Raw genomic sequence first — 17,886 nt, 5'->3', positions numbered from 1 at the left:
CACAGCATTTTTATGACAGGATGAACAGCCAGAAGTTGTGGTATATATTGGTACTAATGACATAGGTAGGAAAAGGGATGAGGTCCTGCAGAGAAAATATAGGGGCTAGCAAGGAAACTGAAAAGTAGGATCTTCAGGGCAATAATCTCTGAATTGTTGCTGTGCCACATGCCATTGAGGGTAAAAATAGTATGATATGGCAGATGAATGGAATGTGTGGCTGAAGAATTGGTGCAGGGGGTAGGGTTTCATATTTGTGGATCTTGGGGATCTCTTCTGGGGAAGGTATGACCTGTACAAACTTGAGAAGGACCAATGTGCTTGCAGAGCTATTGGGGAGTGTTTAAGCTCGGTTGGCAGGGGGATGGGAACCAGTATGGTATGTCGCAGGATAAGGTAGTTAGCGTAAAGGTAAATGCAATGTGTGACTGGGCTGAAGAAGGATTGGTAGTAGGTAGAGGATAATTGCAGTCAGTTGGATGGGTTGAAATGTGTTTAGATGAACGCAAGAAGTAACAGAAACAAGGGTGGTGAACTTAGAGCATGGATCAGTACATGGAACTGCAACATTATGGCTTTTACAGAGATTTCACTGTCACAAGGGCCGGAGTGGCTGCTAGATATTCCAGGGTTTGTATGTTTTAAAATGAGGTAAAAGAGGTGGGGGAGTGGTGTTGCTAATCAGAGATAGTATCACAGTTGCAGAAAGGGAGGTTTAGAGCCATAGAAAAGTACAGCACAGAAACAGGCCCTTCAGCCCATCTAGTCTATGCCAAACCACTTAAACTGCCTAGTCCCATTGACCTGCACCCTAACCATAGCTCTCTATCCCTTTCCCATCCATGTACCTATCCAAACTTATTTGAAGTTGAAATTCAATTGCATCCACCACTTTCGCTGGCAGCTCATCCACACTCTCATTATCCTTGCAGTGAAGAAGTTTTCCCTCATATATCCCTTAACCATTTCATCTTTCACCCTTAACCTATGACCTCTAGTTGTTGTCTCACCCTATCTCAGTGGGAAAAGCCTACTGGCATTACCCTATCTATACTCCTCTTAATGTTGTATACCTAAACCAAATCTCCCCTTTAATCTTCCACATTCCAAGGAATAAAGTCCTAACCCATTCAATCTTTCCTTATACACAAGTCCTTCAGTCCTGCCAGCATCCTTGTAGATTTTCTCTGTACTCTTTCAACCTTATTGACATCTTTCCTGTAGGTAGGGTGACCAAAACTGCACACAATGTTTGTCATGGATGTATCATCTGCTGAGTCAATGTAGCTGGAAGTCAGAAACCAGAGGGGAGCAATCACTATTGGCAGTGCTCTAGAGGCCTCTAGTCACAAGTGGGACACTGAGGAGCAGTTTGGCAGATTTTGGAGAGATGCAAAAATAAAAGGATTGTTATCATGGGTGACTTCAACTTCCCTAATATTGATTAGCACCTCTTTAGTGCAAAAGGTTTAGACGGGGAAGAGTATTTTAGGTGTGTCCAGAGACTCAGGGAGGGGCTATACTGTTCTCAGGGAACTGTACAATGGGATTGTAAAGGTTGTTTAGGGAGCACATGCATGGAGTTTTGGATAGGTTTGTCCCATTGAGGCAGTGACAGGATAGCAGGGTGAAGGAACCATACTTGACAAGTGACATGGAACATTAGTCAAGAGTAAGAAGAAAGCATACTTAAGGTTTAGGAAACAAAGATCGGACAGGGCTGTTAAGAGTTATAAGGTAGCCCCTGCTGTGTGCTCGTGTTTTGTATTAGGCAATCAACCTTGATTCAGTACTGAATGCAAATGGATGTGCCAGGAACACCTACAAATGAGACCCCCAACTAACACTCCTTCTGAGTAGCAAAATCAACATGCATTTGATAGAGCTAAGTAAATGATTCCACAGCTAGGTGCATAATAAAAACAGTACTGTTCTGTCACATCTTGTACAGTTAAACCAAGGATATACCATTCTCAGCCATGGCAGAGCTCAACATCTGAGCACCAAATACAAGGCTTGAAACATTTATAACCATTGTCAGTCAGAAGTGATAAATGAATGGTACAAATCTAAATCCTGTGTTTTAGGATTATGTAACACAAAAACATTACATTTGACCCACCGTATCTAGGTTGTCCATCAAGTAACTATGCATAATAATCCCATTTACCAGCACTTCGACTGTAGCCTTTTGTCTATTGGTGGTTCAAGTACTTGTGTAGATAAGTAAATGTTGCAATAACACCTGTTTGCGCCACCCAATCATGCAGTGTGTTCTAAAGTCCAACACTCTCTGGATGAAAAACATTCTTCCTCAAGTCCCCCTTTAAACCTCTTGGCATTAACACTAAACTTATGACTGCTAGAGGGGTAAAAAGAAGTTTATTACCATCTACCCTATCAATATTCCTCATAATTTTTTGTACCACTGTCAACCTCCCCCTTAAGAAAACAAACCCAGTGTCTCAAGGAAAGCAAACACAGCCTTATCTAGTCTTCCTGCGGGCAAAACTGACTGCCTTGATGTCCGAGCAGCATTTGACTGCAAGGAGCAAAAAGAATCTCAGTAAAACTTGAGTATCAAGCTGAAAACATTACAATGGCTGAAGCCATACCTTGTACAAAGGAAAAAGTCTTTGATTATTGCAGCTCAATCACCCCAAGCTGCAGGATATTACTCAGGAGTTCCTTGGAGCAGTACCTTGATCCAAAATATCATAAATGACCATCATATGCTTAGAAGTCAGTGCTATGATGCATTCCATTCACAACTCCTCAGCAAGTGAAGCATTCAATGCGCGTATACAGAAAGATAGACAACTTTCAAGCAGAGACCATCCATCATCGTAAATGTTTATTGTCCCCTTTAGCATATTGTGCTTCACTGATGTCCCAGCTGTTCTCACAATTGGACATAATAAATCTCAATGACACTATATCAAAGACAAGCAGAGTTCTCCTTTGTGTTCTAGTGAATGTATACTTACCAACTATTAAATGATGTTATCTAGTTATTTGTCACATTGCTGTTTGTAGGACCTTGCAGTGAGTAAATTGGTTTTAGTCTTTCATATTACAAAAGTGACTGATGTTCACTCTGCAATGTTGTGAGAGAATTGTTCCATTTTTTGTAAGTTTTATACAAATGGTAAATGACATACTAACGTAGAAATTGAAGAGAAATTATGAGCAATTTTGTATGTTAGTATGTCAAAGGTGGAAATGGTGTGTTAATGGTGGAAACTATTTGAATATATGCTTAATAAATTGTCACATTAAGCTGCACTGTTAAGTGACCATTGTCATCTTATTTTAAAATAATATTCATTGTAACTCAAATGTGCCAAAATTAGCAATAACTGACCACTTTCCATTAGGTGAAACTGACAGTGATATGTAAATCATATTAGAGGCCAAATATTTGAAATAGAGAAAAAAATAACAGATATAAATTTTACATTGGAATTAAAGGATTAGGGTAAATCAAATGAATATTTTATGTTTCATCTTTTGATTTAATGCTTGTTGGAAGTTTTGAGTTACTGTCTGACTGTAATACCCCTGTAGACTTCTTACTGCAAGGTGATTCAATCTAGATATTTCACTAACCTATAGGGCAGTAAAGAAGCTCTTCTTGAAGTTAATTATTATGGGCTGATGTATTACAAGAGAATAATTGACCACTGGTATTTCCATCAATGATAGAACTATCACACTAAAGACTGCAGTCATATATGTTTACTTTTTGTTTCCTTGACTTTTTGTTCTGCTACTCTCAGGACCATGACGGTTAATACAATATAACAACTTTATTCCTTTCCTACCTTTCTCTGGATATTGGCTAGAACTGCATGGTTTTCCCCTAGTCTTCTGTCTGTTTCTTCTAGCCACTGCTGAACAATGCAAGTATTTGGATTGGTGGGGAATGTAACAGTTGGTTCAAGTGGTGCCCTCACATTCCTAAAGGTGTACTTCCCAAGATGGATAATGGGAATGAGGTTGGAAGCTTATTTCCCTTTTCAACCAGAGCAAAGAACCCTCATTATTATCTTTCAGAGTAGCAAACTTGCTACAGTCTCCCTCCTGGCACTTATCCTTGTAAGCGGAACAAGTGCTACACATGCCCTTACACTTCCTACCTTACCGCCATTCAGGGCCCCAGACAGTCCTTCCAGGTGAGGCGACACTTCACCTGTGAGTCGGCTGGGGTGATATACTGCGTCCGGTGCTCCCGATGTGGCCTTCTATATATTGGTGAGACCCGACGCAGACTGGAAGACCGCTTCGTTGAACACCTATGCTCTGTCCGCCAGAGAAAGCAGGATCTCCCAGTGGCCACACATTTTAATTCCACATCCCATTCCCATTCTGACATGTCTATCCACGGCCTCCTCTACTGTCAAGATGAAGCCACACTCAGGTTGGAGGAACAATACCTTATATTCTGTCTGGGTAGCCTCCAACCTGATGGCATGAACATTGACTTCTCTAACTTCTGCTAATGCCCCACCTCCCCCTCGTACCCCATCCGTTATTTAATTTTACACACACATTCTTTCTCTCACTCTCCTTTTTCTCCCTCTGTCCCTCTGACTATACCCCTTGCCCATCCTCTGGGTTCCGCCGCCCCGTCTTTCTCCCTGGGCCTCCTGTCCCATGATCCTCTCGTATCCCTTTTGCCAATCACCTGTCCAGCTCTTGGCTCCAACCCTCCCCCTCCTGTCTTCTCCTATCATTTTGGATCTCCCCCTCCCCCTCCCACTTTCAAATCTCTTACTAACTCTTCCTTCAGTTAGTCCTGACGAAGGGTCTCGGCCTGAAATGTCGACTGTACCTCTTCCTAGGGATACTGCCTGGCCTGCTGCATTCACCAGCAACTTTGATGTGTGTTACAGTCTCGGAATGTGTGCATCGCATATTTGGTCTACGAAGGTTTTTCTGATATCTTAGTCTAGACACTCCTAGTAATACTAGAAGTATTTATGCCATAATGGTGAAATAGGCTTAACCCCCAGTAGAGTCGTAGCACTCACATATTCAGCCTCAAAGTTGAGTTTATTGTCTAATGTTGTATACTTAACACTTCCAACAGAAGCTGTTCACCTCCAGCATGATTTTCAACCCCACTCTGCCAAATGCAGAACAGAAATCTCCTGTACTTAATAAAGTGGCCACTGAGTGTATATAGAAACATAGAAAATAGGTGCAAGAGTAGACCATTCGACCCTTCGAGCCTGCACCGCCATTCAGTATGATCATGGCTGATCATCCAACTCAGAACCCTGTACCTGCCTTCTTTCCATACCCCCTGATCCCTTTAGCCACAAGGGCCATATCTAACTCCCTCTTAAATATAGCCAATGAACTGGCCTCAACTGTTTCCTGTGGCAGACAATTCCACAGATTCACCACTCTCTGTGTGAAGAAGTTTTTCCTTATCCCGGTCCTAAAAGGCTTCCCCTTTATTCTCAAACTGTGACCCCTCGTTCTGGATCTCCCCAACATCGGGAACAATCTTCCTGCATCTAGCCTGTCCAATCCCTTTAGAATTTTAAACGTTTCAATAAGATCCCCCCTCAATCTTCTAAATTCCAGTGAGTATAAGCCTAGTCGATCTTTTTGTGGTCTTCTGTTGCTGTAGATGTGTTGTGCATTCAGAGATGCTCTGCTGCGTATCACTGTTGTAATGCGTAGTTATTTGAGTTACTATCGCCTTGTTAGTTTGAATAGGTCTGGCCTCTCTCATTAACAAGGCATTTTTGCTGACAGAACTGTCACTCACCGGATGTGTTTTGTATTGCACACCATTCTTCATAAACTCTAGAGACTGTTGTGCGTAAAAATACCAGGGGATCAGCAGTTTCTGAGACAGTCAAACAACCCCGTCTGTCACCATCATTCCATGGTCATAGGCACTTGGATCACATTTCTTTCCCATTCTGAAGTGTGGTCTGAACAACAACTGAACCTCTTGACCATATCTGCATGTTTTTAATCTTTGAGTTGATGCTCTATGTTTGGCTGATTAGATGTTTGCATTAACGAGCAGTTCTACAGGTGTACCTAATAAAATGGCCACAGTGTATTTTCAGTACTTTTTGTTATTATTTCAGTTTGTCTGTTTTGTATGATGAATTGTTGCAAAAATATTTAAACAGTGCATGAAAATTTTTAAAAGTTAAGATGTTTGAAAAGACCCTACAATCATGATCCTGATTCAGCATCTGGAGCATTATACTCAGTGAAACATTTCAAGCTCTGTATGAGTGCAGGAAGAACTAATATTCTGTTTGTCCTGTCTCTGCTTATTCCCTTACTTTCCAAGTTCTGATGGCTTCAGCTGAAATGCTAACTCTTTCTCTTAATATAGATGCTGCCTGTCCTGCTGAGTGTTTCTAGCTTCTCCCATTACGTTCCCCAGTGACTGTGTGGGTTTCATCCGGGTGCTCTGGTTTTCTCCCACGGTCCAAAGACGTACTGGTTGGTAGGTTAATTGGTCATTGGAAAATTGTCCCATGATCAAGCTAGAATTAAATGGGGGGGATTGCTGGGCGGCGTGGCTCAAAGGGCCAGAAGGGCCTACTATGCGCTGTGTTTCGATAAAGTATAATGTTTCCAATATCTGCTGTTTATTTTCAATTTTCATCTGATTTCTGCAGCTGTTTTTGCAAGCATTGATCTAGTCCATTGCTCATGGGTCACTTATGAAGGGCTTATTCTGTGTATATTGTTTGCTAGTTAAGTATTTCTATTATTAGTGTTTTTCTTGAGGTTTCACTGCCAATAGAAGAACTGTCCTGTTTTTCAATTTATCAGTTCTAATATTGGCATGTGAACAAAGAAAATTTTGTTGCTCATCACTTGTTAATTAGGTAATGTAATGGAACGTAATTTAAGGTCTGTGTGTCCTTGATGTAATTCAACTTGGTGGTCATGGCTGCTCCACTTTGTTTTCTGTGAATGGACAAATCCTATTATCTGAACTATCAGACCCTGACCTGCAAACTGAAGTCCATTGGGAAATAAAGGTAATGATTTGAAAGTATTCTTAACCACAATTTTTGATTTTCTATTTGCTTTCAGTGACGCACATTATTGTTCCCAGTGATCATGCTCTCTGTACCATGAAGTGTTTGATGGGGATTATCTCTGGCTGCTGGTTTGTGGATTTGCAGTGTAAGTAATCCATTAGATTGAAACAACTACTCTAATGTGCATTAACTAGACCAGACTAAACACAAAATGGCTGAACAATGTATTTGCCTTGATAGCAGTTCAAGTTATAAATGTATTCTTAGGAAATCACTTGCACTTTATAATCGTTAACTAATTGTGAGTTTTCATCTGCTTGGAATTTTGTGAATCATGATGAGTTTTGCTATCACTTTCTTATATGATGTGAAGTCACTGATTTGATGCAACAATATAATGCAAAGACATAAAATCATAAATTACAAAATAAATTGTGCAAAAAAGGGAATAATGAGGCAGTGTTTGTGAACCATTTGAAAATTTGATGGCGGGGGTGGGGGGGAAGAAGCTGTTTTTGAATCATTGAGATTGGGTCTTCAGGCTCCTGTACCTTTTCCCTGATGGTAGTAACATGAAAAGGGCATGTCACTGATGGTGAGGATCCGTAACGATGGATGCTGCCTTCTTGAGGTATTGTCCCTTGAAGATGTCCTTGATTGTAGGGAGTGTTTTCTACTCGTATATCCTGAACAGCTTTACGATGAGCTTTGCCAGGCTCAGCTCTGTTGTTCCATCTGTGTGCTATAGAATTTATGCTGTGTAAAGGAGTTTCGTAGTTTTAATGAAATTAAATTTCCTGTGCCAGGTATTGTAATGAGACCTATCATGTTTTACATTTTTAATTTTTCTTGCTGTTGGTGTGAAATATGATTCTGGCTTACTCATATTGGTCATGTGTCCCAAAGCAGACTATTTGTAAGTTGTTGTAAGATTAATTCTTCCAGGCAACCACAGTAGAAGGGCTTTTCCTGACTGCGTATTTTCATATTTTTTGTGCCGTTATCAGCATTGCCAAGTACTCTATCTTGAACTCTTTGAGACTTGTGGAAGCTAGTGGTAAAGCTCCATGTATCACACTTGTTATGATGTGCAATTGCAGGATAGGAATTAGACAGCATATACACAGTATTTTCTATTATTATTATTTCAGTTTTTCTGTTTCATATGATATATTATTCTGCTTTTTGAAAAAAGTCAAATTACTACAACAATGCATGAAAGAAAACTTAAGATATTTAACATATAAAGTAAAAGCCAAGAACGCTAGAAACTCAGGATTGAACAGCATCTGAGTAAAAAAAAATAGTGAATGTTAACCATTTAACTTAAGAATGGGGAAAGGGAAAAAATAGTAGTTTTCAGTTGCAGAAAGGTAAAGGAAGGATTGATTAGCTCAAAGGGAATATCTCTAATAGGATTAGACCAAATGAGTAAATGGTAGTAACAATTAGGATCAGATTATATCTCCTTATCTATGATATGTATTGATTATTATCAAGGCTGTGTCCTCATTCTGCATTAGGCCTTGTTGTTACCATGCAGGAGGCCAAAGATGGATCAGAGTGGGAATGGGGTGATGAATTAACGTGGCAGACAACAGGAATTTCAAAGCCGCTCCTTTTGAACTGACTTTGTTGCTGCAATGAGGAGGAGACCAAATTGTGAACACTGAATCACTGCACTAGATTTGAAGAAGTGCAAGTGGGTTCCCGCTTTACCTGGGAAAAGCTGCTTGGTTTGGGAAGGGAAGAGGTGAATGGGTAGTTGTTGTGTGTCTCGTGGATGCAGGGGAAGTGCCATTAGACTAGGACTGCTAGTTGGGAGGTGGAAGAGCAGAGCAGATAATTGCAAAGAGCAATCCCTTCAGAATGATGAAAGGGAGAGGAATAACTGTATATGGTGGTTTAATCTTTTTGGAGCTAGTGGAGATTGTGGAAAACACTGCATCTACCAATCTACCATCTGGACATAATTGCAGTCTTCCAGACCCTATATTGATTCTCCAATTTTTGGTACATGCTCTTTTTTGAGTTCATTTCGGGCCTACTGATTATACCCCATGTCCTTGCCATTCAAAGCATACTATGCAAATGAAGAAGCATAATCTAATCCTAATTTACTAACACTGCTACATTCACTTTTTTAAAATTAAAATACTTTATTTTCAAAATGTTCAAAAAAAACAATGAGATCAACAAAAACATACCAGCTCAGACATGTATAAAAAAGAAATGAGCAAAATAAAAGACATAACATTAGAGGGATGCCTATTGTACAAAGTGCTCAAAAATACTAAACGTTAAATCTCAAATGAGGGCTGTGAGAAATCAGCTGGGGGGAAATTGCTCATCCACCCCTGGTCTCGTCCAGGTAGGCAAGAAATGGATCCCAGATAGCCGAAAATGTCTGAGATCATATCAGCTATCCATCTCTGAAAGGAAGGGGGAGAAGGTGATTTCCATTCCCTCGAGATAAGTCTTTTGGCAACAATCATCCCCAGCATAAGAGACTGTTGTATGGCTGCAGGGAAACAAATAGTAGATTGCGAGCAGCCAAATATAGCGAGACCAACTTCCAAGGGGAAGGATCTTTTATAGGCCTTTGAGTACCAGCCAAATATTTTGGACCAAAATCCAGTCAGTAATGGGCAAAGCCAAAAGGTGTCTGACAACGTGGCTTCCGTCCCTTGGCATCTATCACACATTGGCAAGATAGAAGAGTAAATCCTGTGCAATCTAAGTTTAGAGTAATGGAGACGATGGACAACTTTAAACTGGATCAGTTGGTGCCTGCTGTTAACAGAGCAAGTCTGTATCATAGACAAACACTTATCGCAGGCAGCTTCAGATAATTCAATGCCTAACTCCTCTCTCCAGGCGTCTCTAATCTTCACAGTAGATGCTACAATGCAATTATCAAACAAACGTACAAACTTAGAAACGAGATGCCTGGAGTCAGGAGGGTTCTTTAAAATATCAAAAAACATATGTTCCCCTGGAAGGATTTCAAAATTACAAATCTTAGATTGAATGTAATGTCTAATTTGCAAATAACTGAAAAAAGTGTAAATGAGGCAACTCAAGTTTCTCTTTCAGCAGACTAAATGTTGCAAACCATCCCTCTATGTACAGGTCTTCAATAGAAACTAGACCCTTCTCCCTCCAAGCATGGTAGGTTTTATCTGACCATGAGGATAGAAAGGAGTGATTGAAACAGATCGGTGTTTGTACAGAGGTCTCTGGTAAATTCTGAACGCTCCTAATCTGATTTAGAATTCTGACGAAATTTTTCAAAACAGAACTCAAACTTTTTGAAGTCCCAGGCCTCTCTAACTTGGCTGGCAAGGAGGAACTGACAACAGAGTTGGACTCCATACATAGCCACGAAGGAGCCCCAGGGGCTAGGTTATCCGGGGCCCCCTGTTGCCAAAACATTAAAGCACTAGCATTGACAGCCCAATAATAGTGTCTAAATACAGGTAATCCTGGCCCTCCTTCAGACTTGGGCTTTGGTAAATGAATTTTTGAAATCCTGTGATTCTTATAATCCCAGATATAAGACAATATTATGGAGTCTAACTCTTTAAAGAAAGCTGATGTAAGAAAAATGGGGAGATTTTGACGAAGATGACACCATTTTAATTGAATTTAAATGACCAATCATGGACAGAGGTAGGGTTTTCCAACTTTCTATATTCTGTTTAAGTTTTGAAATAAACTCCACGAAGTTTAATTTGAATATTAATTTAGGAACTTTGGGAATTGTCAAGCCGAGGTAAGTAAAATGATCTTTAACTACTTTGAACGGGACACTTCCCAAAAAACCCCGCATGTAATCGATGGAGAGAGGCACAAAGTCACTTTTTATCCAATTGATTGAGTATCCCGATAGTCTGCCAAAAGAAGTGATTAAGTCTAGAAGAGGGACTGACCTTTCTGAGTTTTGTAAGTAGAGTATCACATCGTCAGCATATAAACTAATAAGTGTTTCAGTACCTCCCACTTCCAAACCCAGAATATTTGGGTGACTTCTTATTTTTAAGGCAAGGGGCTCTACCGTGACGGCAAAAAGGGCCGGCGAGAGAGGACACCCCGCTGGACTGAACCGTGTAGGGGAAACAGAGTTGACTTGTCACCATTACGCCCTATCCTCGTTATATGCATCTTCAGACTATGCGGATTCACAGTTATGCGAGGAACCTATTTCTACCAACATCTCGTTATATGCGTCCAAACCTCACAGTTATGCGAGGAGCACTGCCTTCCTGCCAATACAAGTCACGTGCGCACGCTTCACAGTCTCACTGTTGGGACGAGAAGCACCGCTTTCCCGCCAATACAAGTCAGGTGTGCGCGCCTCACAATTTCACTCCCGCCACTCTCACATTGGTTTTGGTAAGGTGTGGATGCGCAATCTTAAACTTCTGTTGGTTTTACATACGGTGCAGTGATTTTGCGCTTGAAATATTTAACTATGCCTCCTAAGCGTCTGATGTCATGTCCTGGGCCGTCAGCCGAGCGGCAGAGAACCGCTTTAACGCTTGAAAAAAAGTTGGAAATTATAAACAGCGCGGCATCAGCTGAAGAGAACACAACTCTGGGACGCTACTGCCAGGAACAGAATTCTGCCTTTAAAGTTCTTTTGTTGCTTGACAATGCGCCAGCCCATCCTAAACATTTGGACAGCAGTCATCCTAACATAACAGTGCGTTTCCTGCCGCTTAACACAACATCGCTGATTCAACCACTCGACCGGTGTGATCCACATTCAAGGCGTACATATTTTTTTTTACGGCGAACTATCTCTCAGATGCTGCAAGCAACAGATGATTTTGTAAATCCCGGGAGTATACCAACAGTGAGGGAATGGTGGAAGATGGAACACTTGGCACAAATGGCGATGGACATGGACCGATGTTTAGAACGCAGTCAGCATTTCAGTCGTTCCCTGCCGTCAACCCTTCTTCCCTACAAGCAAATTTAAAACAAAATGTTGCCAAACAAACAACCCTCACCACTTTATTCAAATCGGTAACACCCGCCATCAGTTCTAAGAGTTCTGTGAGTCTTCCTTCACCCCTTGCTGTGCTTGATCTGATCCTGATGACCACAACCATCTACCTTATCCGTGTAAAGCTGTCCGACACCACAACAACCACTCGTCTCCCGCTGTTGGTGAGTACCGTACACCCTCGGATGTTAACGTTCTATGATTTATTACATTGAATATTACCTTAAATTGATGAAATATAATACAAGTGTCTTGTAGTACAGCTTTTGTGTCGTATTGGTATGAAAATGTGAATAAATTACAGATAAAACATATTTAGGAAGCACTCTGGAACGCACCCCCATTTTCTCCATTTAAGTAATTATTCACATTATGCGATTTCACATTATGCGTCAACTTAGAGGAACGTATCCTCCGCATATAACGAGGATAGGGTGTAGTTGTAATAGGGTACATTGGGCTGGCATATATCAGTTTTACCCAAGATACAAATGACTCGCCGAGCCCAAACCTGTACAGTGACTTAACGTGTAAGGCCACTCAATCTTTTCAAAAGCCTTTTGTGCATCAAGGGATAAAATTGCTGCCCCATTAGCTTTCCCATGATCAGCATATATAGTATTAAGGAGGGATCTGACATTGGAAAAAGAGAACCTACCCAGGACAAATCCTGTCTGATCAGGATGAATGGTAGATAACAAATGCTTATTTAGTCGGTTAGCCAGCATTTTTGTGATTACCTTTCTATCAAAATTCTGGAGTGCAATGGGCCTATAGCTGGTCGGGTCTGTTCCTTCTTTACCTTTCTTTAAAATTAGGGAAATTTTAGCCTCATACAATGTCCTAGGCAAGGCTTTATCTCTCTCAGAGCAAGATATCATTCTGAGGAGAAGTGGGGCAAGGATATCACAGAATTTCTTATAAAATTCACAGCCAAATCAATCCGGCCCAGCAGCCTTGCCGGAGGGAAATGACTTAATGGCAGAAGTTATTTCTTCCAATGTGAAGTCAAATTCTAAACCCTCCCTAGCAGCGTCACTAAGTTTCGCCATTAGAAGAGAATCAAAGAAGTTATTCAAATCAGATTGAGTGGCATTGCATTTAGAGGTGCAGAGTTCGCTGTAAAATTCTTTAAAACAGTCAGTTATCTCCTTGGGGTTAGTTAACAGGGTACCCGCCCTCGATCTAATGCAATGAATTGACCTTAGGACCTGGGCGTCCCTGAGCTGCTGCGCCAGGAGCCCCTCAGGCTTGTCCCCCATTTTGAAATGCTTTTGTCTTAATTTTAAGAGGAGGTTATTTATTTGACTACCCAAGATACAATTGTACTCATATTTAAGCTTCATTATTTTATTATAATCTTCAGAGGATTTCGAAGCCTGGTATGTCGCTTTGAGGGTGGGGAGAGTATTCTCAACCTCTAATAATCGCCCTTCCCTCTACCTCTTAGCAGCTATTTCATATGAAATTATATACCCACGAATTACAACTTTTAATGTCTCCCAGAGTGTGGAATCTGACACCTCACCGTTATCGTTAATTTCTATAAAATCTTTTAATCTGGTGGTGATATATTCTATATATTTCTTATCGGCGAGTAGGGAGGGGTTAAAATGCCAGGAATAGATTTGTTTGGGATGGGAGAGATTTAGGGACATTGTCAGGGGCTATGGTCAGAAATTAATCTAGTATGATATTTTGTATTGGTAACATGAGATAGTAAATGAGAATCAACCAAAAAATAGTCTATTCTATTATAAGATTTGCGGATATGAGAATAATAAGAATAATCCTTGTCGGTGGGATGTTGAACTCGCCAAATTCCTAGATCTAATCAAATCATTTAGGACCTGCACTGACACGATATTTGAGGGCGGGTAGGAGGACAATCTATCTAAATATGGGTCCAGGTAGCAATTCAAGTCACCGCTGATTATTATATTTGAATTACTGGCATCCAGAAGTAAATCAAAAACTTTCCTAAAATAAAGTTTGGCTCGTCTGTGTTTGGACCACAAATATTAAGGAAGGTTAGCGGAAACGAATTAATGGTGCCAGAGATCATAATAAACCTGTCAAGAGGATCTGTGGTCATGGAAGTGAGTTGAAATGGAATATTTTTCCTAAAAAGGATAGCCACACCACGGGCATGAGAAGTAAATGGTGACTGGTAAACCTGCGATATCCAGCTAGATCTCAATCTGCGTTGCTCAGTTACTTTGATATGGGTTTTCTGTAGAAAAATCACATCAGCAGATAGAGATTTGAGATATCTAAAAACTTTATCCCTCTTAACAAAATGACCAAGGCCCTTAACATTCCATGAGACTATTGTAATATCTTTACTCCCCAGCTGTGTTCTACCGCAAGGCCTCTGCATATGAGAATAAAAAAGAGATTATTAGAGTTGAGCACAAACATAGAAAGCAATGCAAAATAACTGGCAGCCTCATAAGAACACAACATACACAAAAAAAAAGCATGTCTGAGCTATAAACAAAAACAACACACACCCTAACCCACCCCCCTTCGTGTCTCCCTAAACCAGACACATAGTTCCCCATTTCCATTCCAAAAGGAGCTGCTGGACAGGTAACTAACATTACACAATTATCACACACCCCCTCTCCGAGAAAATTTATAACACAAATTATATAATACCGTTAAACAAATGCTATTAGGGCTGGGGAGAGTTATCCAATGTCCACACCTGAAGCTGAACATTCATGACACCAACTCAAATTTAACCCTTATAATAACAAAAATATTTAGAACATTCTCTGCAATTAAATCCCAGTGCGGCATACAGCATTGCAAAACTACATATAACAAGCAAGTCCCGCCCCATATCCCAACATGGAAACAGGCACAAATATAAGCTGAATAAACAGTGTCAATACATCTACTCCCTTTTTCGTGCATTATTCCTTTCCAAGAATTGTGCTGCTTCTATCGGGTCGTCATATACTTTAGGCGTTCTTCCATCTTGATGATAAATATAGAGCCTAGCCAGATACCGCAGGGTGTGTTTGATTCCTCCATCACGCAGAGTTTGCAGTACATCACAAAAGGCGCGACCTTGAGTCATCACCTCTTTAGTATAGTCCAGGAAGATCAAGACATTTCCCTTGTACTCCATGGGTTGTAGTCTGCTGCGGCACAGGATCAGCTCTTTCACTTGAAAGTGATGGATACATGCCAAGATGGTGCGTGGTTTCTTGCTGGCAGCCGGCTGGGATAGAGAGAGCGATGTGCGCAATTGACTTTTAACCGGATATGGGAAGTGCTCTTCCCCGAGCAACTTGGGAATCAGTCTGGAAACAAATCCAGTAGGTTTACCATCCTCCTCGCCCTCTTGTATCCCTACAATCTTAATATTATGTCTCCGGGAATGAGCCTCTAAGTCATGCACTTTAGCTTCAAGCTGGCTATTTTGTCTGATTAGCTCTGAATACTTAACTTCAAGCTCTTGCATACGTGTTTCAAGGTCACTGGTAGTTAGTTCCTGATTAGCCACACGAGCTTGTAAGTCAGCCTGGGAGGCCACAAGCGCCTCAAACTTGCTCTCTAAAACATCAAAGCGGTCGTTAATGCCGCGCAGAACTGACTGAGAAATCTCCTGACCTAATTCCTTGCACATGGCGTAAGTTTTATCCGGAGGTATCTCAGACGCGGAGAAGTGCTTTACCGACCCGTTGTTAGCACTAACTTCGGTAGTTTGGCAGTCGGCGGTCTTGGCTTTATTTGCCTTCGGCATTGTCAAACTTTTCCAGACACTTAGTTTAGACATACACTGTTGGCCTATGAATGAATAAAACACAGTATAACAGTAACTTTATCGAGGCCTCGGAGAGGAGCACTGACCAAACACGTCTAATCCATACGCATGCACACTAGCGCCCCCCCCCGCCACATTCACTGTTTTAGTCTCACCCTATCAGAGAATTTTATTTCTTTTACTAATTATGAGTAGTATGTTCTTAATTTACTTTGCATTGCTTTACAGTTTTGCCTTTTGATATGCATATATTACTTTTAAGTTGCTTTACTGATTTTTGTTGGCTTCTGTTCAATCAAGAATAGTAATACTTGTTTTCTTTCTTTTAGTTGCAACTAGGAATTAACATAGCTTGAAGTCAGGTTTCTAGCATAGTTAAAAATGTTGTTCTGTATATTTGTATCAGGGTAGCAGGGGATTGTGCAATAACCCCTATGATTATCTAGCATATAAAAATATTTCTCTGCAATCCTAGATATTGCTGCTTCTGCCTCTTTTAGTTTTGTTAACAAGATTTCAATTGATCATGAGGATTGTGTTGGTTTTTGCATTTTTTGGTTTCTTCTCCTTTCAGTATTATCTATTCTTGACTCAGCTACAGAGTCTAATCAATGCCAGGCATTTGCCAGAATGCCTTACCAATCTTTTAGCTTATTGCCTTTGGTTCTCCCTTGTCAGCTATGACATAGTGGTAGTTTTCTTATCTCTTGAGTTCGATTGTAAGTTCTGGTAACATCAGGATTAGATTTATTACCACTGGTTTATTACGTGAAAGATGATGTTTTGTGGTAGCAGGAGAGTGCAAAGACATTAAATCACTATAAATTACAAAATAAGTAAATAGTGCAAAAAGTAGGAATAATGAGGTAGTGTTCATAGACTGTTCATAATTCTGATGATGGAGGAGAAGAAGCTGTTTCTGAATCATTGACTGCGGATCTTCAGGCTTGTGTACCTTCTCCCTGACAGAGACACAAGAAGGGGACATGTCCTGAATGGTAAAGGCCTTTAATGATGAATGCCACCATCAGTCACCACATTTTGAAGAAGTCCTCGATGATCGGGCAGATTGTGCCCATGATGGACACCTAGGAATTTGAAGTTGTTCTCTTTTTCACTACTGATGTCTCTGAGGACCGGTGTGTTTTCCCTCACCTTACCCTTTCTGAAGTTCACAATCAGTTCTTTGGTCTTACTGATGTTAAATGCAAGGTGGTTGTTGTGACAACCATTAACCTAGCTGATATATCTCGCTCCTGTACGCCCTCTTGTCACCACCTGAAATTCTCTCAAGAATTTCAGATGGTGTCATCGGCAAATTTAAAAGTTCAAGGTACATTTACTATCAAAGTATGTATGCATTATAGAGATTCGTCCCCTTACAGGCAGCCACAGAACAAAGAAACCTCAAGAGGACCCATTAAAAACAAAGAGGGGGGAAAAAAACAAATCATGCAAATAATAGAAGTAAGGAAATAGCATTCAGAACTGGAGTTTTACAAAAGGCACGAAGCCAGATATCACTGCAGCTGGGGCAGGCAACAGCCACTGTTCGTCTCAAAGCTAGGTAAGTAGCCTGTAAGCGGTCGTTGGGCATCACCAGCGCCATCTTAAATCGAAACCAGGTGTACCAGTTTATAGCCGGCATTTGAGCTGTGCCTAGCCACACAATCATGGATGTAGATAGAGTAGAGCAGTGGGCTAAGCACACCTCCCTGAGCTGTGCCAGAGTTGATTGTCAGCAAGGTGGAGATGTTATTTCCAATCCTCAAAGATTGTGGTCTTCCCATCTGGAAGTCGAGGATCCAGTTGCAGAGGGAGGTACAGAGGGCCAGATTTTGGAGCTTTTAGATCAGAACTTTAGAAATGATCGTTTTAGACTCTGAGCTGCAATCAATAAGCAGCATCCTAACATAAATATTTGTATTGTTAAGGTGATCCAAGGCCGCATGAAGAGCCAATCAGATTGCGTTATCGTAGACCTATTATGAGTCCAAGTCCTTGCTGAGATAGGAGTTAATTCTATCCATAACCAACCTTGCAAAGCACTTCATTATCATAGATGT

General features: G+C 40.8%; 2 protein-coding genes across 6 annotated transcripts in view; one reads left to right on the top strand and one right to left on the bottom strand.

The window, feature by feature from the left end:
• The window catches only part of LOC140199345 (sperm-associated antigen 16 protein), a 656,665-nt gene that overhangs the window by 97,998 nt on the left and 540,781 nt on the right, over positions 1–17,886 (bottom strand). The gene's annotated exons all lie outside the window — the stretch shown is intronic.
• Positions 1–17,886, top strand: part of bard1 (BRCA1 associated RING domain 1) — a 262,400-nt gene that overhangs the window by 197,720 nt on the left and 46,794 nt on the right. For all 3 annotated transcript variants that reach the window (XM_072261215.1, XM_072261214.1, XM_072261216.1), the window contains one exon: positions 7,084–7,176. In XM_072261215.1, coding sequence (XP_072117316.1) covers positions 7,084–7,176 — 93 coding nt within the window. The remainder of the gene's footprint in view (positions 1–7,083; positions 7,177–17,886) is intronic.

This window comes from Mobula birostris, chromosome 6, assembly GCF_030028105.1.
Source record: "Mobula birostris isolate sMobBir1 chromosome 6, sMobBir1.hap1, whole genome shotgun sequence".
In the NCBI taxonomy this organism is placed as follows: domain Eukaryota; kingdom Metazoa; phylum Chordata; class Chondrichthyes; order Myliobatiformes; family Myliobatidae; genus Mobula; species Mobula birostris.
This window is presented reverse-complemented; position numbering and strand designations above follow the sequence as displayed.